The sequence below is a fragment of the Vipera ursinii genome (assembly GCF_947247035.1).
Source record: "Vipera ursinii genome assembly, chromosome: 1".
Taxonomy (NCBI): Eukaryota; Metazoa; Chordata; class Lepidosauria; order Squamata; family Viperidae; genus Vipera; species Vipera ursinii.
The window spans coordinates 19,730,393-19,745,955 of NC_139512.1; the positions used below are offsets into that span (position 1 = coordinate 19,730,393).

Consider the following 15,563-nt stretch of genomic DNA (forward strand, 5'->3'; position numbering starts at 1 on the left):
AAATGTTCCAGGAAAGAAAAATTAGCATAACCTGATTTAATATACGGACTAACAAGTACTAAAAACACTTCTGCTTGATAGGATTAGGAACTCAAATAAAAATCTTCCATGCTCTTCTCCTTACAGATTAAAGATCAGACACAATTGCCAATAGTATTGTTTTTCAGGATTATTGTATGCAAACTGTCTACTTTGTGTCTTTTCCAGTGTGTACTAGCCTCAATTTTAAGCCTCAGCGGACCTTTTGTAGCCCACCTGAGCATGCTTCTCCTCTCCTGGGCTGTTATACTAGCCAAGGAACATTCATTCTTCCATCCTACCCATTTTCATCACCCAGGCAGAGTCCAAAGCACACCTCTCCACCAACAGATTCACTTAAGAAATCACAAGATCATGCTGTTAATTTCTCTAATTCCTGGCCTCTTAAGAGCTTTGAAGGGCTTCCAAAACCTACACATCAGAAGAAGTTTTCCAGCCCAATATCAGGAGAGGAAGCAGGTAACCATCCTTGGTAATAATCTGTGCTGTTTCCAATAATGTGCACAAAATCTGGAAATAAGATGCCAAGAAAGGGGGAAAAAGGAAGTAGGTGTAAGAAAGACATTAGCAGTCAACTCACTCTTAAACTTTAACAACTGTTCTTCAAAGGCAGTAATTTACATTCTATGTCAATACTAATAAATGAAATTACCATCTAATATCAGTTTTGTCTTATTTTTTTGTGACAGACAAAAAGTGATACTAGGCTAATTTAATTCTGATATGCTATTTTTTTTAGCTTGCAGCCACTTTATAAGAATTATATAACCATACAGATATATTTCTGTTCTAGTCTATTGTATTTTCTTTAAAGTTATCTAGAACTGTTTTTAAGAGAAGTACTAGTCTCAGGATTTAACACATTTCATGGGAGCAGAGCTTAAAAACCGATAAGCGTTTGTTTCAGGGAGGGCATGTTTAAAGAGACTCTTCCATTTGATGTCTAGGGATAATCATTGTCTTTGTTGTCAGCCATTCATTCATGTCCGATCCTCAGCTGCTTTATGGATCAGCAATCTCTATCCTCCTCTGTCTCACACCACTTCCTTCAGATCTGCCATGGTCGTTCCAGTGTCATCTTTTATAGTGTCCAGACAGTTGATACTAGGGTGGCCCCTTCTCCTTTTTCCGCTGATCACTCCCAGCATGATTGACTTTTCGAGTGAGTCAGCTCTTATTACATGACCAAAGTATTACAGCCTTTGTTTGGCAATTTTGACTTCAACTGATATTTTTGGTGAGGTTTGCTCTAGGACTTCTTTCTTTGTTATTTTTGCAGTCCATGGGATGCGTAATAGTCACCTCCAACACCACATTTCAAAGGTATCCACCCTTATCTAGACCCGTACCAATCGGGTTTCAGGCCCGGGCACAGCACGGAGACGGCATTGGTCGCGCTGGTGAATGATCTCTGGAGGGCTCGGGACAGGGGGCATTCCTCTGTCCTAGTCCTATTAGACCTCTCGGCGGCTTTCGATACCATCGACCATGGTATCTTGCTGCGGCGTCTCAGGGGATTGGGAGTGGGAGGCACAGTTTTACGGTGGTTCTCCTCCTATCTCTTGGGACGTTCGCAGTCGGTGTTGGCAGGGGGGCAGAGGTCGACCGCGAGGTCTCTCATTTGTGGAGTTCCTCAGGGGTCGGTCCTCTCGCCTCTCCTGTTCAACATCTACATGAAGCCGCTGGGTGAGATCATTCGTGGCTTTGGAGTTGGGTATCATCAGTACGCTGATGATACCCAACTTTTCTTTTCGACCCCAAACCACCCCAGTGATGCCCTCGACGTGATGTCCCGTTGCCTGGAGGCGGTTCGGGTCTGGATGGGGAGGAACAGACTCCAGCTCAACCCCGACAAGACTGAGTGGCTTTGCATACCTTCATCCCGGGTTTATTCGGACATTCCACCTCTAGCTATGGGGGGTGAATTATTACCCCCCGTAGATAGGGCTCGCAACTTGGGGGTCCTCCTAGATTCACGGCTCACCTTGGAAGATCATATAGGAGCCGTGACTAGGGGGGCCTTTGCACAGGTTCGCCTGGTGCGTCAGTTGCGGCCCTATCTTAGCCGGGATGATCTATGCACGGTCACTCATGCGCTCGTGTCCTCTCGTCTGGACTACTGCAACGCTCTCTACATGGGGCTGCCCTTGAGGACCACTCGGAAGCTCCAACTGGTACAGAATGCAGCCGCGAGAGTGGTGTTGGGAGTCTCCCGATACTCCCACGTTACACCTCTGCTCCGTGAGCTGCATTGGTTGCCAGTTGTCTTCCGGGTGAGATTCAAGGTACTGGTAACGGTATTCAAAGCACTCCATGGCATGGGGCCGGAGTACCTCAGGGAACATCTGCTGCCGGCATCAAGCTCCCTGCGCCCTGTGCGTTCCCACAGAGAGGGCCTCCTCAGGGTGCCACCGATCAGAGAATGTCGATTGGTGGCCCCCAGGGGGAGATCCTTCTCTGTGGGCGCTCCGGAGCTGTGGAATCAGCTACCGGTAGAGCTCCGGACGGCGCCCGATCTTCGCTCCTTTCGCCGCGATCTCAAGACATTTTTGTTTGTACAAGCCGGCCTAGCCTGAGGGGGAGTGTTGGGGTTGTTTTATCTTTCGTTTTTTTTTTAATTTTTCTGGGGGTTTTTAGCGTTGTATTTATATTGTTTTTAACTAGGGCAATTGTTTAATCTGTTTTTAATGTTTGTATTTCCTATTTTATTCTGCCCTGTGAACCGCCCTGAGTCCTCAGGGAGAAGGGCGGTATATAAATGTTATTAAATTAAATTAAATTAAATTATCCTGTCTGCCCTTTTCAGAGTCTGTGTTTTGCAGCCATAAGCAGCAACTGGAAAAAAATACATTAATTAATCTGCATTTGGTTGTGAGACTGATATCTTTATTCTTCCAGGTGTTACTAATGCCAGGCATTGCAGTTCTTCCAACTGCTATACGCCTTGTGATCTCAGGGCTGCAGCCATCACTTTGGTCGATTTTAGAACCCATGAAGATGAATTCCTTTACTGTTTCAACAGTCTCATTGTCAATCTGCACTCTGACCTGTGTGTTCTCTGCAAATGTCATTATCTTTGTTTTCTTGATGTTAAGGCACCATCCAAATTCTTCACTTTCATCTTTGAGTCTCAGAATTAACCACTGCATTTCCTCCTTGCTTTCTGCAAGCAATGTTGTGTTATCTGCATATTGGAGATTGTTGATATTCCTGATTTTAACCGTAATGGTAGATTCCGCCAAATGTGCATTTCTCATAACTATTTCTGTGTATATGTTGAATAGTGCAAGTAACAGGATGCAACTTTGCTGAGTGCGTTTTTTAATCCTGAACTATTTTATGTCTCCATAGTCCATTTTTACAGTGGCTGCCTGGTCAGAGTACAATGACTGAATGAGCTGGATGTGGTGTGGTGATATTCCCAGTTCTTTGAGGCAGTTCTAGAGCAAAAACAAATTAATTGAGAGCTTTAGAAGCTGTTGCAGATAATGCAGTATCTATCTAGTGATTCCATTCTGTACTAATCAGTAAGTGCTCCTATTAGGACATCAGCAGCACATTGCTAACATATCCTTTAAATCTCTTCGTACAGAGGTGAAGCCTCAAGATACTCCTCCTATTCAACTGAAACCTGCCTTTGTAAGGACCCCAGCTTCAAGGAGAGGCCTGAGTGGAACAAAGCCAGTGCCTCCAATCCCTAGGGGGTTGAGCCCCTTGCCTGATAAAACAGAAATCAGTTCAATGGGACGAAAGAATGGAGAACTAGAAGACATGTGGCTAAATGAAAGGGATAAGAAATTGGCGATTGATCTTTCAGAGTTAAACATCAATGAAAGAGAGCTTGATGAGGAAGAGGTAGGAGTAAATGTGCCTGTTCTGTTTATTCTCATGGACGTCTTAAGTGGTATAGTTACATGGTTGACACGATGTTTTGCCCTTTTTGTTGCATTTATTAAATTTATATGCCACCCATCTCACTATCAAGTGACTCAATGGGTAATTTATACCTATTTTTATCTTTTACAGGCATTGTTAGAAAATCATGTTACAGATGATTCTGGAGTTCTTGCTTGCCTTCTGCTGTAGTACTATTTATTAACTCAAGGTGAATGCTTTAGTGAATGGTACTACGTATTAGAAAATAGAAATTACTATAAAGCAGAAGAAAAACAGGAAATGAATCTTATAACCAAATAGTTTTGCTATTCATTCAAATGTCTTACAACAGAGAAGTAATAGACGATGTCTGGATTCATGCTTTTCTTTACAGGATTATGTGTTGTTCCTTGTCTTTAGATGCACAGTTCTCTTCGGTCTCTTCGAAATAGTGCAGCTAAGAAGAGAGCAAAGTTGAACGGCAGCACTTCCGATCTTGAAAGCCCTGATTCAGTGTTGAAGCTTGATCTAACTTCAGAGTCACCTTCTTGCTTGTCATCTCCAAGTACTAGTTCTTACAGCGAAAGTGGAGTCTATAGTCTTGAATCTGTAACATCCCCGCTCTCTACAGCCCCCCAAGGGTTAAGAACAATGTAAGTTTATTCAGAAGTTAAGAATGATATGTAAGTTTGGAGAAAAGATTGTGCTTGATTATTGTTTCCTCTAAGCTACTGTAGTGTTGTTTAGCTATCTTAGTTTGTTTTTCAACCAAGCAGTCAATTACTTGGAGAGGACTGATGATCTGGAAGTGTGTTAGGCTATTTGGATCAGAAGAGCACAGCTCTAAGACCTCGTAGTCGCTTCTGGGTCAATTTGTGTTTCTAATATTTGTTAACAAATTTTAGCAGCTCCTGAGTAAATAATTGAGTGGATGGTAATTAGCAGAATTTAGTTTTAATTAAACACAATTCACATTTTAAAAAGTAATGCCTTGGCTACACTTGCTACTTTTGGAGTATATGCATTGGCCTTGAAGAATTGTCTGTTGGATTTGGAATAATGTAAAACTCCCTCAAACTGTTTAACTATCTGCAACTGAGATAGTTAAAGCTATACTTGTCAATATCATCAGTTGTTTGTGAAGCGTAGCTATTTACGTCATGAACTTCATATCTGAGGAAGTTGATTAATTCAGCTAAGTTTGTCTGCCTTAAGCAAAAGCTATCCCAAAGGTGCTTTTTCACAAGGCAACTGGATTTTCTTGTTTTTCTTTGAAGACATTTCGCTTCTCATCCCTGAAGCTTCTTCAGCTCTTCGCTTCTTATATGAGAAGCAAAATATTTTCAAAGAAAAATTTGAAATGTCTTCAAAGAAAAACAAGAAAGTCCAGTTGCCTTGTGAAAAAGAACCTTTGGGATAACTATGACCTGGATGACTGAGAATCTCCATAGACACTTAATCAATAGCAACATTTTAGGATTTCATATGGGGATATTTTCAATCTAACGTGTATACAAAGCAGGTAATCTGACACTTAGCTTATGGTCCCCGAATTTACAACTTTGAAGATAAGAATATTGTAATTCTCATTTAGATATTTTAATATTCCAATAATGTCTACATGGCAACTCTCCCCCCTCCTACCCCATTCCTCCCATTTAGACAAGAGGGAGGGGAACATTCCTGACAACATATTAATGCAACTATTGTAGCTTTATGATTGAATAGTAAGTGTAAAACTCATTGTCTTAATCCTGGTGAATCTAGTAAAGGATCACTTTTTTCACTTTGTTGAATTTCTAATTGGAAACACTTCTTTCAACTTACCATCTTGATGCCAGCTACATTTAGTGTTTTTTTGAAAAAAGTAATTAAATTTTTCTTGTCCGTGCAATCCACAGATAGCTTGTTCAGAATAACTTGAGAGTCAGCATTGGAGTGTCTGTAAAAAGTTGGTGTATGTTAATCTTAAATATTTTTCTGTTTTAATAGATCAGATATCTTTTCTCTACCTGGAAGTAATTCCCGCCCCACAAAGCTCTCACCTGCACGGAATCGAAGCTCTATTATTGTGGAGCAGAATCCTAGTGCAGGTATGGTATTAAGAATAGGAGGAAATATTGGATTTAGTAAAATGAAGACATTTTAGTTGTTTGTAATATACCATATCTCTCCATTATATTCAATCAAATATAATGAAATATTAATACATATACATACACACATATATGCGTAAGTAGACACATACTAATACATATATTTTACTGTTTTGTATCTGTACTTGTACTTGATGAGTACATTAATATCAAGTTTTTGGATCCTGATAAAGAGAATATTAACTGTGCTACATCACTGAAAAAACTGTCAAAACCACTACCAAAGAATTTTAAATGTATTTCACAGTTGGTTTTTATTAATTTTACTAAGAAAGCTATGCATTTTCTGTAGCACAAAATTAGGATTATTCATAATAGTATTGATTGAATGAACCAAGGAATAGGGAATAAGAAATAGAAGATATGAATAGACAAGGTCATCCAAAAATAGTTGAAGGCATATCCCCAAAGAGAAAAGAGCCAAATTTTAGAAGTGTGATGCTGATCGTGCAAGAGGTACAAAGGAAAATATAATCTTAGGTACGTTTAGAAGAAAAGGTTCTTCTGAATCTTTCTGAAACGTCAGAAAAGGTGCTTTTTCTGTGAAAATCCACTACATGCAGTACTGACACTACCTCCCAGTGGTCTACCTACCTCTAGACATGTTCAGAATGGATTAGAAGAAGGGAATAAAGGGAGATATGATAGCAGTCTGATGTAAAACATTGGTATATAAAAATAGGAGTTGACCTATTCTCTGTTGTCTTAGAGAGCAGAACAGAACCAATGGGTTGTAACTACAGGGAACTTTAGATATCATTAGGTGTTTGGAGGAATGTTGTATTAACTTCTTTATGTTTTAGTTTATATAGTTTTTCTCTTTTATGATTGTAAGCCACCAGAGTTCTCTTGAGGTAAGATGTGCGGGCCTATAAATTTTATAAATATAAACAGAAAATTTATTTATTTTATAAATAAATAAATAAAAATTTTACTCTAGGATTTGTTAACCAGAGCAACAGGTTGCCTCACGAAGTGGCATGTTTCTCTTTACTAGATGGATCTAGACAATAAAAAGGTTACTGTCTGAAATGCTTTAGCAGAGTTTAGCCGAGTTTTAAGCAAGCCAGGAGTTTGATCAGATTATCTATTGTGGTACAGTTCAGTCATCCTGTGATTAACCACTGTAGTAGCAAAAATACACGTGCTCCTAAGTGAATAAGGGTTATGACTGGTTGTGATGAGGCATCATTGGGACTTGAATTACCATAAGGAATCCCAGGCCCCTGTGTGGCAAAGTGCAGTTCAGAAAACAAAGGTGGAATGGAGTAAAACTAACCGTGCATTTCTTACACTCTGACTAGTTGTCATTTTTGTATAATGTGCAATGGCAGGCAGCTTTATACAGCCTGTCAACATTTTTTAAAAAATAATATAGGTAGTCGTTGAGTTTCAGCCATAACAGCACTAAAGAAAACTGGACTTAAGAATAGTCCTCGAAGTAGCAGCTGTCATGACGTCTCTGTATCACATTATCAAGATTTGGATTCCTGGCGATTGGCCCATGTTTATGGGCCATCACAGCATCACACTATCACATTCTTCTGCCTTTCTGAACCACCTCTGCTTTAACTCCCCCCATCTGCCTATTTTTCTCCCATACACACATCTCTGTCCTTTTGGCCACCCTGCACAATTTGGCCAAGATGAAGAATCCACTGTATGCTGCCATCACCTTTGCCCCCAGCTGACCTTCATCGTATTCTTCACTTTGCCTTCCCTATGCTGGACTTGCCAACAACCATGTATACGTGATCCCTGGCTGGCAATGGTCTGCTTAAGTGGGACAGAGATCCACCTGGAGCCTGGCAGCTGGGGAGGTGGAGGCAAGCTGGGGAGCTTGAGGTTGACCATGGCAGGGAAGGCGAGGCAAGTCAAAGAAGGTGGCAGAAAGTTCAGTCATGCTGCACAGGATGGCTGAAAAGGCAAGAGATGGGAGAGAAAGGCAGATTGAAGTGGAGAAAGTTGGTGTAGTTTGTTTTTCTCCTAAACAGGACTGCCAGAATTGCTGTCACTAACCAGCACAGCCATGTGATGGTTTGTTTATCAAGCGCTTCACTTAGCAACAGAAATTCTACTCCCAGTTTAGGGGACTAGATATAAAACGACAGCCACCATGGCCCAAAAAACATCTCCGCTATTGACAAGTTCAGTGCTTCTGCCATTCTGCTAGGTGCAGAATGACTGATTGGCACTCAGATATTTCTTTGCAGTCCACAATAATTTTTAATTTAGCAGTGTGGTCCTTTCCCTAGACAAATTGTGCTGTCCTATGCTATAGCCCTTCATCTGTATAATACAAAGGAGCAGGGCTTTTTTTCTCGTAGAACGCTCAGAACGGAGTTCCAGCACCTTTTTTGGATGGAACCTTGTAGGTTAGGCAAGGTGGGTTGTATGACGTGTGAGTTCCGGCACCTTTTTCTTTTACAAAAAAAGTATTGCAAAGGAGATTGTGTGTGTGTGCACATAGTCTATAAAATATATTCTCTCTACTGGGCAGAATTTGTGTGAAATAATTCTACAGGTGCCATATTTGAAATTTTCCAATGATGTTTGCTTATCCTTCAGGAACAAGGTTTCATGAAAAGGCAACTTCCTATGTAAGTGTTAAGCATCTGAGCTGTGGAAATGGATCAGGAGATTATGAAGATGATAAACAGAAAGTTTTGTCTCCTGCCAGTCTGAAAGGGCAGAGCAAAGAGTATCAAATGCACTGTAAATCCACAAAAGGTGAGTAATTATGGATGTCACAGAATTAGAGGAAGAATTGAGAGGAGGATATGGAGCTGTAACCCAGTTATCTGTGGCTTGCTTTTCTGGATAGAGACCATATCTGCCTTACCTCTTTTCACTCCTTTCCTTCACTTACTGTAATTAGTGCATGCCATAGTTTTATAAAGTAAAACAGAAATCAGGAGCAGCAGAATCCAGCTTTCTATTAAAATTAAGGTGAAATTAACTTCAGAGTATGGAGGAAATAATCATACAAAATAAAAGCTATGCTATTTGCTGGTTGTAGTATTTATTGATAATATTAAAGTTGGAAAGGATCTTGGAGGTCATCTAGTCCAACCCCCTGCTCAGGCAGGAAACCCTATACCATTTCAGACAAATGGCTGTCCAATCTCTTCTTAAAAACTTCCAGTGCTGGAGCATTCATCGCTTCTGGAGGCAGGTTGTTCCACTGGTTAATTGTTCTAACTGTCAGTTTTGTTTGGATAATATTGTTTAGTGCAGAAACACTGAATACATGTTTGTTTTCTTTTTCATTTCTCTGGCATATAAACAATTAGCTGCTCAGTTCTTTAGAGGATGATTTTTTCAGTTGACTCATATCAAGAAGTCTTATTGTGAAAAGCTTGTATAATATTGGGGTATTAGTGACATGTCAAAGTTCATTTATTTTAACTTTGTGAAGAAAAAAAATATTTATTTGGAAAAAAACATAATTCTGTTATAATTTTTTAAAGGATTTACAGGACCTTCTTCAAGTTTACATCAGTTGAATAGTCTAGAATACATTTCACCGAGTGCCTTGTCAGAAGACTCTGTAGTTATTGTTGGAAAAGGTATTTCAAACAATTACATATACATTTATTATATCTTTGATTATCCTGCCTTTCATTGAAAATGATCAGAGTGCAATTACAAGAAAACATCAGATATACCCAAAATAGAGCAGTGATTCTTATATGCCTTTGATGAACTGGGCAATATTTGTGGATAAGCAATTAGGAATTAAACATTTAAAAATCTATTCTATGTCTTTGAACCTTACTGGGTAGTGCACTGTGTGCATTTCCACACTGCTAGCTGAAGACCAAATATTGAAAAAGGACCAAAAATTTTAAAAAGGACAAATGACTTATACACATCGAAGAGACATGGTACTGTTCCTTTTTGGTTAATTCGGTTCCAAAAACGATTACATTTTAAAACAATGTTTTAATTAAATTTCTTGCATAGAAATATGGAACAAAATTAAGCTTTGATTCTAGCCATGCCGGCCACTTGACCACAGAAAATTCTTCAGACAACACTTGGCTCCCTTGGCCAAGAAACGTAGATGAGCACCGTGCCCTAGATTTGGACATGACTGGACAAGCAAACCTTTACTTTTACCTTTTTTATTTTTTGGTAATCCAATGAATTCTGCATTTCAGGAATGTTTGAAAGCCCCTCTTCACTTCCTAGCTATGGTCAATCCATAATATTCTCCATGGAGAATGGAGATGCACCTTCGTTCAAACCAAAAATGGAATCACTTTCTGGCATCTATGGGAGAGCAGTCCAGCAGCAAAACTCTGCGCCTTGCCTAGATGTGGAAAATGAAAGAGATGTAAGTATGGTCATTCCATCATTTAAGAAAAAGTACAGTCAACTCGCATAATGTTTTTTTTCCAGATTTCATAATGTAGTATAACGGTAGAGAGTGGGGGCTACATGTGGATGAGTTTCCAAGTATGTCATATAATTATCAAGCATGTATCTTCAGGATGTCAGATATATTTCAATATAGTCAAATGAGAAAGCAGAAATATACAATTTGACATGCCACCCATTAATTTTATATCACTTGTGTACATGGTGTGCATGTCCAAAAAAATACATATGTATATAGATAAGTCATAATGGGCTTTCGAGTGAATTGCATATAGTTCCTGATGTTTGCTGCAGCACATTAACAAATGCATATATCTTCTTGTGTTTTATTTTAAGGTCCAACAAATAAACAAATGCAAACTATTCATTTTTCATTTTTATTCATTTTTATTACATTCTTATGTTTAGGATTACAGTATTCCTAATACATCTTACAAGGTATATAAAAATAATAAGACATCAATTGTTCAGTCATTTTTATGTCCAACTCTTCGTGACCCCATGGACCATAGCATGCCCTGTCTTCCACTGTCTCCCAGTATTTGTCCAAATTCATATTCATTGCGTTGGTGACACTATAACCATCTCATCCTCTGCCATCTCTTTTTCCTTTTGCCTTCGATCTTTAGACAAACAATAATTATTATTTAAAAACATTTTTAAAAAATCCTTCTCATAGGACAGTTGATGGATATCTTATTTAGTCTCGCGTATTAAGTCATCATTTCATTCTTAACTCCATTTCATTTCATAAGAATTCTTGGTTTGGGTTTCTCTCATTTTCATTTAATGCTAAATGTGTATATACCACCAAAGGGCAATTCCTTTGCATTTATTATAATTGAAATAGCTGAAATCTGTGTGATTGCTAACAGTCGACGCTTCCTTGACGGCGCATAATCAATCTTGATTATGTATTGCAGTTAAGAGCATCCAGGTGAAATATTGGAGTGAATTTGCATCTTGTGTCTGAAAAGGAGGATAAATCTTGGTTGTGTTCTTTTTCATTGGAGTGTTACATTCTTTATTCATCCCGTACTGTTTGTATTTTACTCTCTGATGCAGATGAAAGTTGCCTTATCCAAATCTGCCCGAGAAAAGATGAGACAGAAGAAGAGAGAAGAAAAGGAGCACCAGCAAATTAGAGATCTGGGGAAAAAAGAATCCAACCCTTGGGAATTACTCAAGATCAGTGAATCGGAAAATACGACAAATGAAAGCAGTAATCCATTATTTCCTTAATGATTGTTTAATATGGTTTCTAAAAGTACTGCCATCTTAGGTAGCATGCACATAAGGTGTATTCCTGATTTCTTTTTCTTTTTAATGCTGCTTCCTAGTTCTGAGGGTGATTTTATTAAGTGCTGGTGCAGGCAAATAAACATACCATAAGGAATACAGTTAAAATTTTTTGACTTTTAGCATGACTGTTAGATAAAAATCTAACAGATTGTTGTTGTTTGCATTAATCAGTATCATCTGTAGCTGTCCATCCATCCATCCATCCATCCATCCATCTATCTATCTATCTATCTATCTATCTATCTATCTATCTATCTATCTATCTATCTATCTATCTATCTATCTATATTCTAGTTTTACAGTCAAATACTTAATACACAACATGTTGTCTGGGTCCATTAGTAATTCAGTGGTATATATTAACTTCTTCAATCTATGGATATGCAATTAAGAGATGTTTTGGTTAGAAAAGTTATCTAAAACTGACATTATTGATATTTTGAGAAAAATGTAACAAAAGATGTTATTCAATTGTATATTTATTAATAACAATAAGAATTGTATTTGCCTAGTGTGGGAAAACAGATACTACCGGTAGAAAAGAGGAAACATTTGATGGTGTAATATTGAATCTAGATTGAAAATTTTCTAAGATCTAGTAGAAAATGTTGCTTTCTGTACTTTACATTTACAGAGAGCTTTATGGAAATATTCTAAAGGCTATTTTTTTGTTTCTTGGTCCTTAAGGAAATATTGCTTTCAGTCCTTTGTTGAAAAGAACATCAAGTATTAAAAAAGCACAGCCTTTGATCTTGATAGACTCAGGTAATTATTTTATTTATTTATTGAATATTTCTCTCTCCTCCCTCTAAAATACAGCATTAACAAAAGCAAGCTTTTCTAATTGTCATTAAACACTGGATGGAACTAGCAATATATCTAAAGGTTTGTGCCTTCCTCATGTTAGGAGCCCAAGCTCTACTGAAAAGTATGTTTTTCAAAGACCAGGCTGCCTTCTCATTTATTTCTCATAGAAGTGGGACCTTAAACAGATCCTCTCTAGATTTCTAAGCAGGACAGTAGTAGTAAAGCCCAGTCTGTCCCTTCTAGATTTTGCCACTCTCATTGTTCTGGTAGTATACATTTTCAGCCAATATAAGAAGCTTGTTTCCTTAATCAGCCCCAATCCTGCAGGCTTCTGGAAAGGCAGTGAAAAACTGATTTTTTTTCCCCCTGGGTGTTTGGGTTGGAAAAAGCAGAGTCCCCAACAGATGAACTATAGTACACTTTGCTTCTCATTGCTCTGTTATTGCAGTAGTCCATTTTTAACAGTATGTCCTGTTTACTTTGGTATTTTTTTTTTTTTTGTTTGATGAGCTATTCTACGCCACCCAGAGTCACATCTGAATTGGGCGGCCGTATAAACACAATAAATTAAATAAATAAATAAATAAATAAATGGCTTATTCACATCACAGAGTTAGGTCACTTTTGCATAATCAAATGGATGAAGTTGCAGGTGAAGACTCTCCAGGTCCACAAATCCCGTTTAAGGATCAGACGTTATCTGTTACGCACAGTTCCGAAATAATGGAACCCTCAGATTTGAGACCTTTCCCCAAGCCTGAAGTTACTCTTTTGGAAGCCTTGCAGTATCTTGCTGATAATGACTGGTATGTTTCTCAGTCTCTTATCTTTTTTTTATTATTATTATTTTCATCTTTGGGATGAAAGAGAAAAAGTCCTGTGGTACACAATTAAATAAAAAGCAGTTGCCACAGTATTTTACTCTTAATGTAAAATATTACATTTTTTTACTGGTGATTTTAACTAGTGATTTTACTTATTTTTATTTTTAGAAGTGTGATAAAAATGTGTAAATTGAGATTTTTTTTAAATGAATCTGAGCTATTTGTCTGTTCTGTGCAATATACATATTCCATTTTTTGTTTCAACATAGGGAGAAGAAAATTGAGGGCCTCAATTCAATTAGGTGCCTTTCTGCCTATCACTCTGATGCTCTAACTGCAAAGCTGCATGAAACTAGCTTGGCTGTTGTGCAAGAAGTAAGTTTTTCCCCTGTTTCTTCAGTTCTCAACCTCATTTATTGGGGAGGGGAAAAATTAAATATATTTGCCATTTGTTGCTTTTTTTGTAATTTGTACTTTAATTTTTGCATCTCCTTTATTTTATTCTAAATGTTTTCTTTATTCATGAAGTTTGCTGCTTCCAGAACTTAATTGTCTTAATACAAGGTGACCGATGACCTCAACTTTTAATATTTCCCAATGTATTAACTGTGACTCTCGACCTCCAAAGATTGTCTATCCCTATTGTAGCAGAAAGGGAATGCAAAAAATGTATAAATGTGGAAAAAAAATCAATTAATTTTTGCTTGGCTATATCTTCATTTTAGTGAGACTTTAGATGGAAAAGGGTTCATAAAGTAATTTTTCTTGTAGCATTTCTGGCCTACCAAACTTAAGCAAAGTTATTTTGGTTTTAATTTTTTGATTTATGATGTTTTCTACTAAATCTGTAACTTAAAGCTATAGCCTCGTGTGCATATACAGGTAACCCTTGATGTACAACCATTCAGTCAGCAACCATTCCATGTTATGACATTGCTGAACAAATGGTGGGACCCAGCCATGCCGCTTACACAGATCCTCACACTCTGTTTGGGTTGTGGGAAGCCAGCAGAAAGCAGCCTTATCTAATTTATTTTATTTTATTTTTTTATTTTAATTCCATTTATATCCCGCCCTTCTCCGAAGACTCAGGGCGGCTTACAAGGTTAGCAGTAGCCTTCATTCTATGTATATGCCTGCTTATTAGGGCTTTCACACACACACCCAAGCGGCATTATTACAAAGTCAGTTTAATTGCCCCCAACAATCTGGGTCCTCATTTTACCTACCTCGGAAGGATGGAAGGCTGAGTTAACCTTGAGCCTGGTGGGATGCGAACCTGCACTAATTGCAGGCAGCTGGTGTTACTTAAGGAGGCATTAGCCCACTGCTCCACCAAGGCTCTTTCATGACTATGAAATTTGATTAATGATGGCAACCAGGACCACAGAGATTGCTAAGCAATGCGTTCACACTTTACAACTACATTGCTTAGCAACAGAAATTCCAGTTAATATCATAGGTCAAGGAGTATACAGATAGTCCTCACTTAATGACCATTCGTTCAGCAAATGTTTGAAATTACCAACAGCACTGAATGAAAGGGCTTTTATAGGGCCATTACAGTACCCGAACAGTCATGTGATTGTGATCTGGGTGCTTGGCAACCCATTCATTCTCATCTGGTCACCATGTGCACTCTTCCCTGCTGACTTCCCCATAAAGGCAGTGGTGGGATTCAAATAATTGAACAAACAGTTCTCTGCCATAATGACCAAAAATATTAAATAATGCCTGACAAAAAACAATTGAATGATGTGTATGACAAACCTGTTTGTTATGGGAAAGTTGTGGGCATTCTTTCACTGCTTTTGAAATGGGCGATAAAATAACCCTTGAAATCTATATTTCTATTGGTACATTGTGTCCTAACTTCCTATTAGTTTCACCCTTTGGGGAACACCAGCACACTCATAATATCTCGAGGGAATTTTGGGCGTAACACCAAGCTGAAACAAATGACAGCTGGTTGTCATTTGTTTGGCACTTTCCCTGGTTGTTTGGCACTTTCCCTCTTTACATGTACTTGTTTACTGAAGTAACAAACTTGGGGGAATTAAAATGTAGTATTTCATCAAAGGTATAATGAGTTTTATGAAATAGTAGCTGGTGTTGCACTCCCAAGAGGCGGTGCGGCAATTGATTGGCGGCCATTTCATGAATGGGGATTGATCAT

General features: G+C 38.3%; 1 protein-coding gene and 1 long non-coding RNA gene across 5 annotated transcripts in view; one reads left to right on the top strand and one right to left on the bottom strand.

Annotated features, from left to right (window-relative positions):
- TOGARAM1 (TOG array regulator of axonemal microtubules 1) overlaps positions 1–15,563 on the top strand; it is a 41,428-nt gene that overhangs the window by 8,805 nt on the left and 17,060 nt on the right. For 2 of the 4 annotated variants that reach the window (XR_014491014.1, XM_083351007.1), the window contains exons 4-14: positions 208–498; positions 3,632–3,894; positions 4,336–4,568; positions 5,908–6,008; positions 8,640–8,801; positions 9,542–9,640; positions 10,235–10,410; positions 11,520–11,676; positions 12,444–12,521; positions 13,210–13,369; positions 13,657–13,762. Coding sequence is in view for 3 of the 4 variants with exons in the window: in XM_083351007.1 (XP_083207133.1) it covers positions 208–498; positions 3,632–3,894; positions 4,336–4,568; positions 5,908–6,008; positions 8,640–8,801; positions 9,542–9,640; positions 10,235–10,410; positions 11,520–11,676; positions 12,444–12,521; positions 13,210–13,369; positions 13,657–13,762 (1,826 nt within the window). In the remaining variant the exon portion in view is untranslated. The remainder of the gene's footprint in view (positions 1–207; positions 499–3,631; positions 3,895–4,335; positions 4,569–5,907; positions 6,009–8,639; positions 8,802–9,541; positions 9,641–10,234; positions 10,411–11,519; positions 11,677–12,443; positions 12,522–13,209; positions 13,370–13,656; positions 13,763–15,563) is intronic. The other 2 variants (XM_083351008.1, XM_083351009.1) reach the window with 2 other exon arrangements.
- Positions 492–5,803, bottom strand: LOC310633625. Its single transcript, XR_014491052.1, has 3 exons — positions 5,743–5,803; positions 4,263–4,372; positions 492–549 (listed from the first exon to the last, which is right to left on the bottom strand). It is a non-coding gene; the product is annotated as an uncharacterized lncRNA (long non-coding RNA).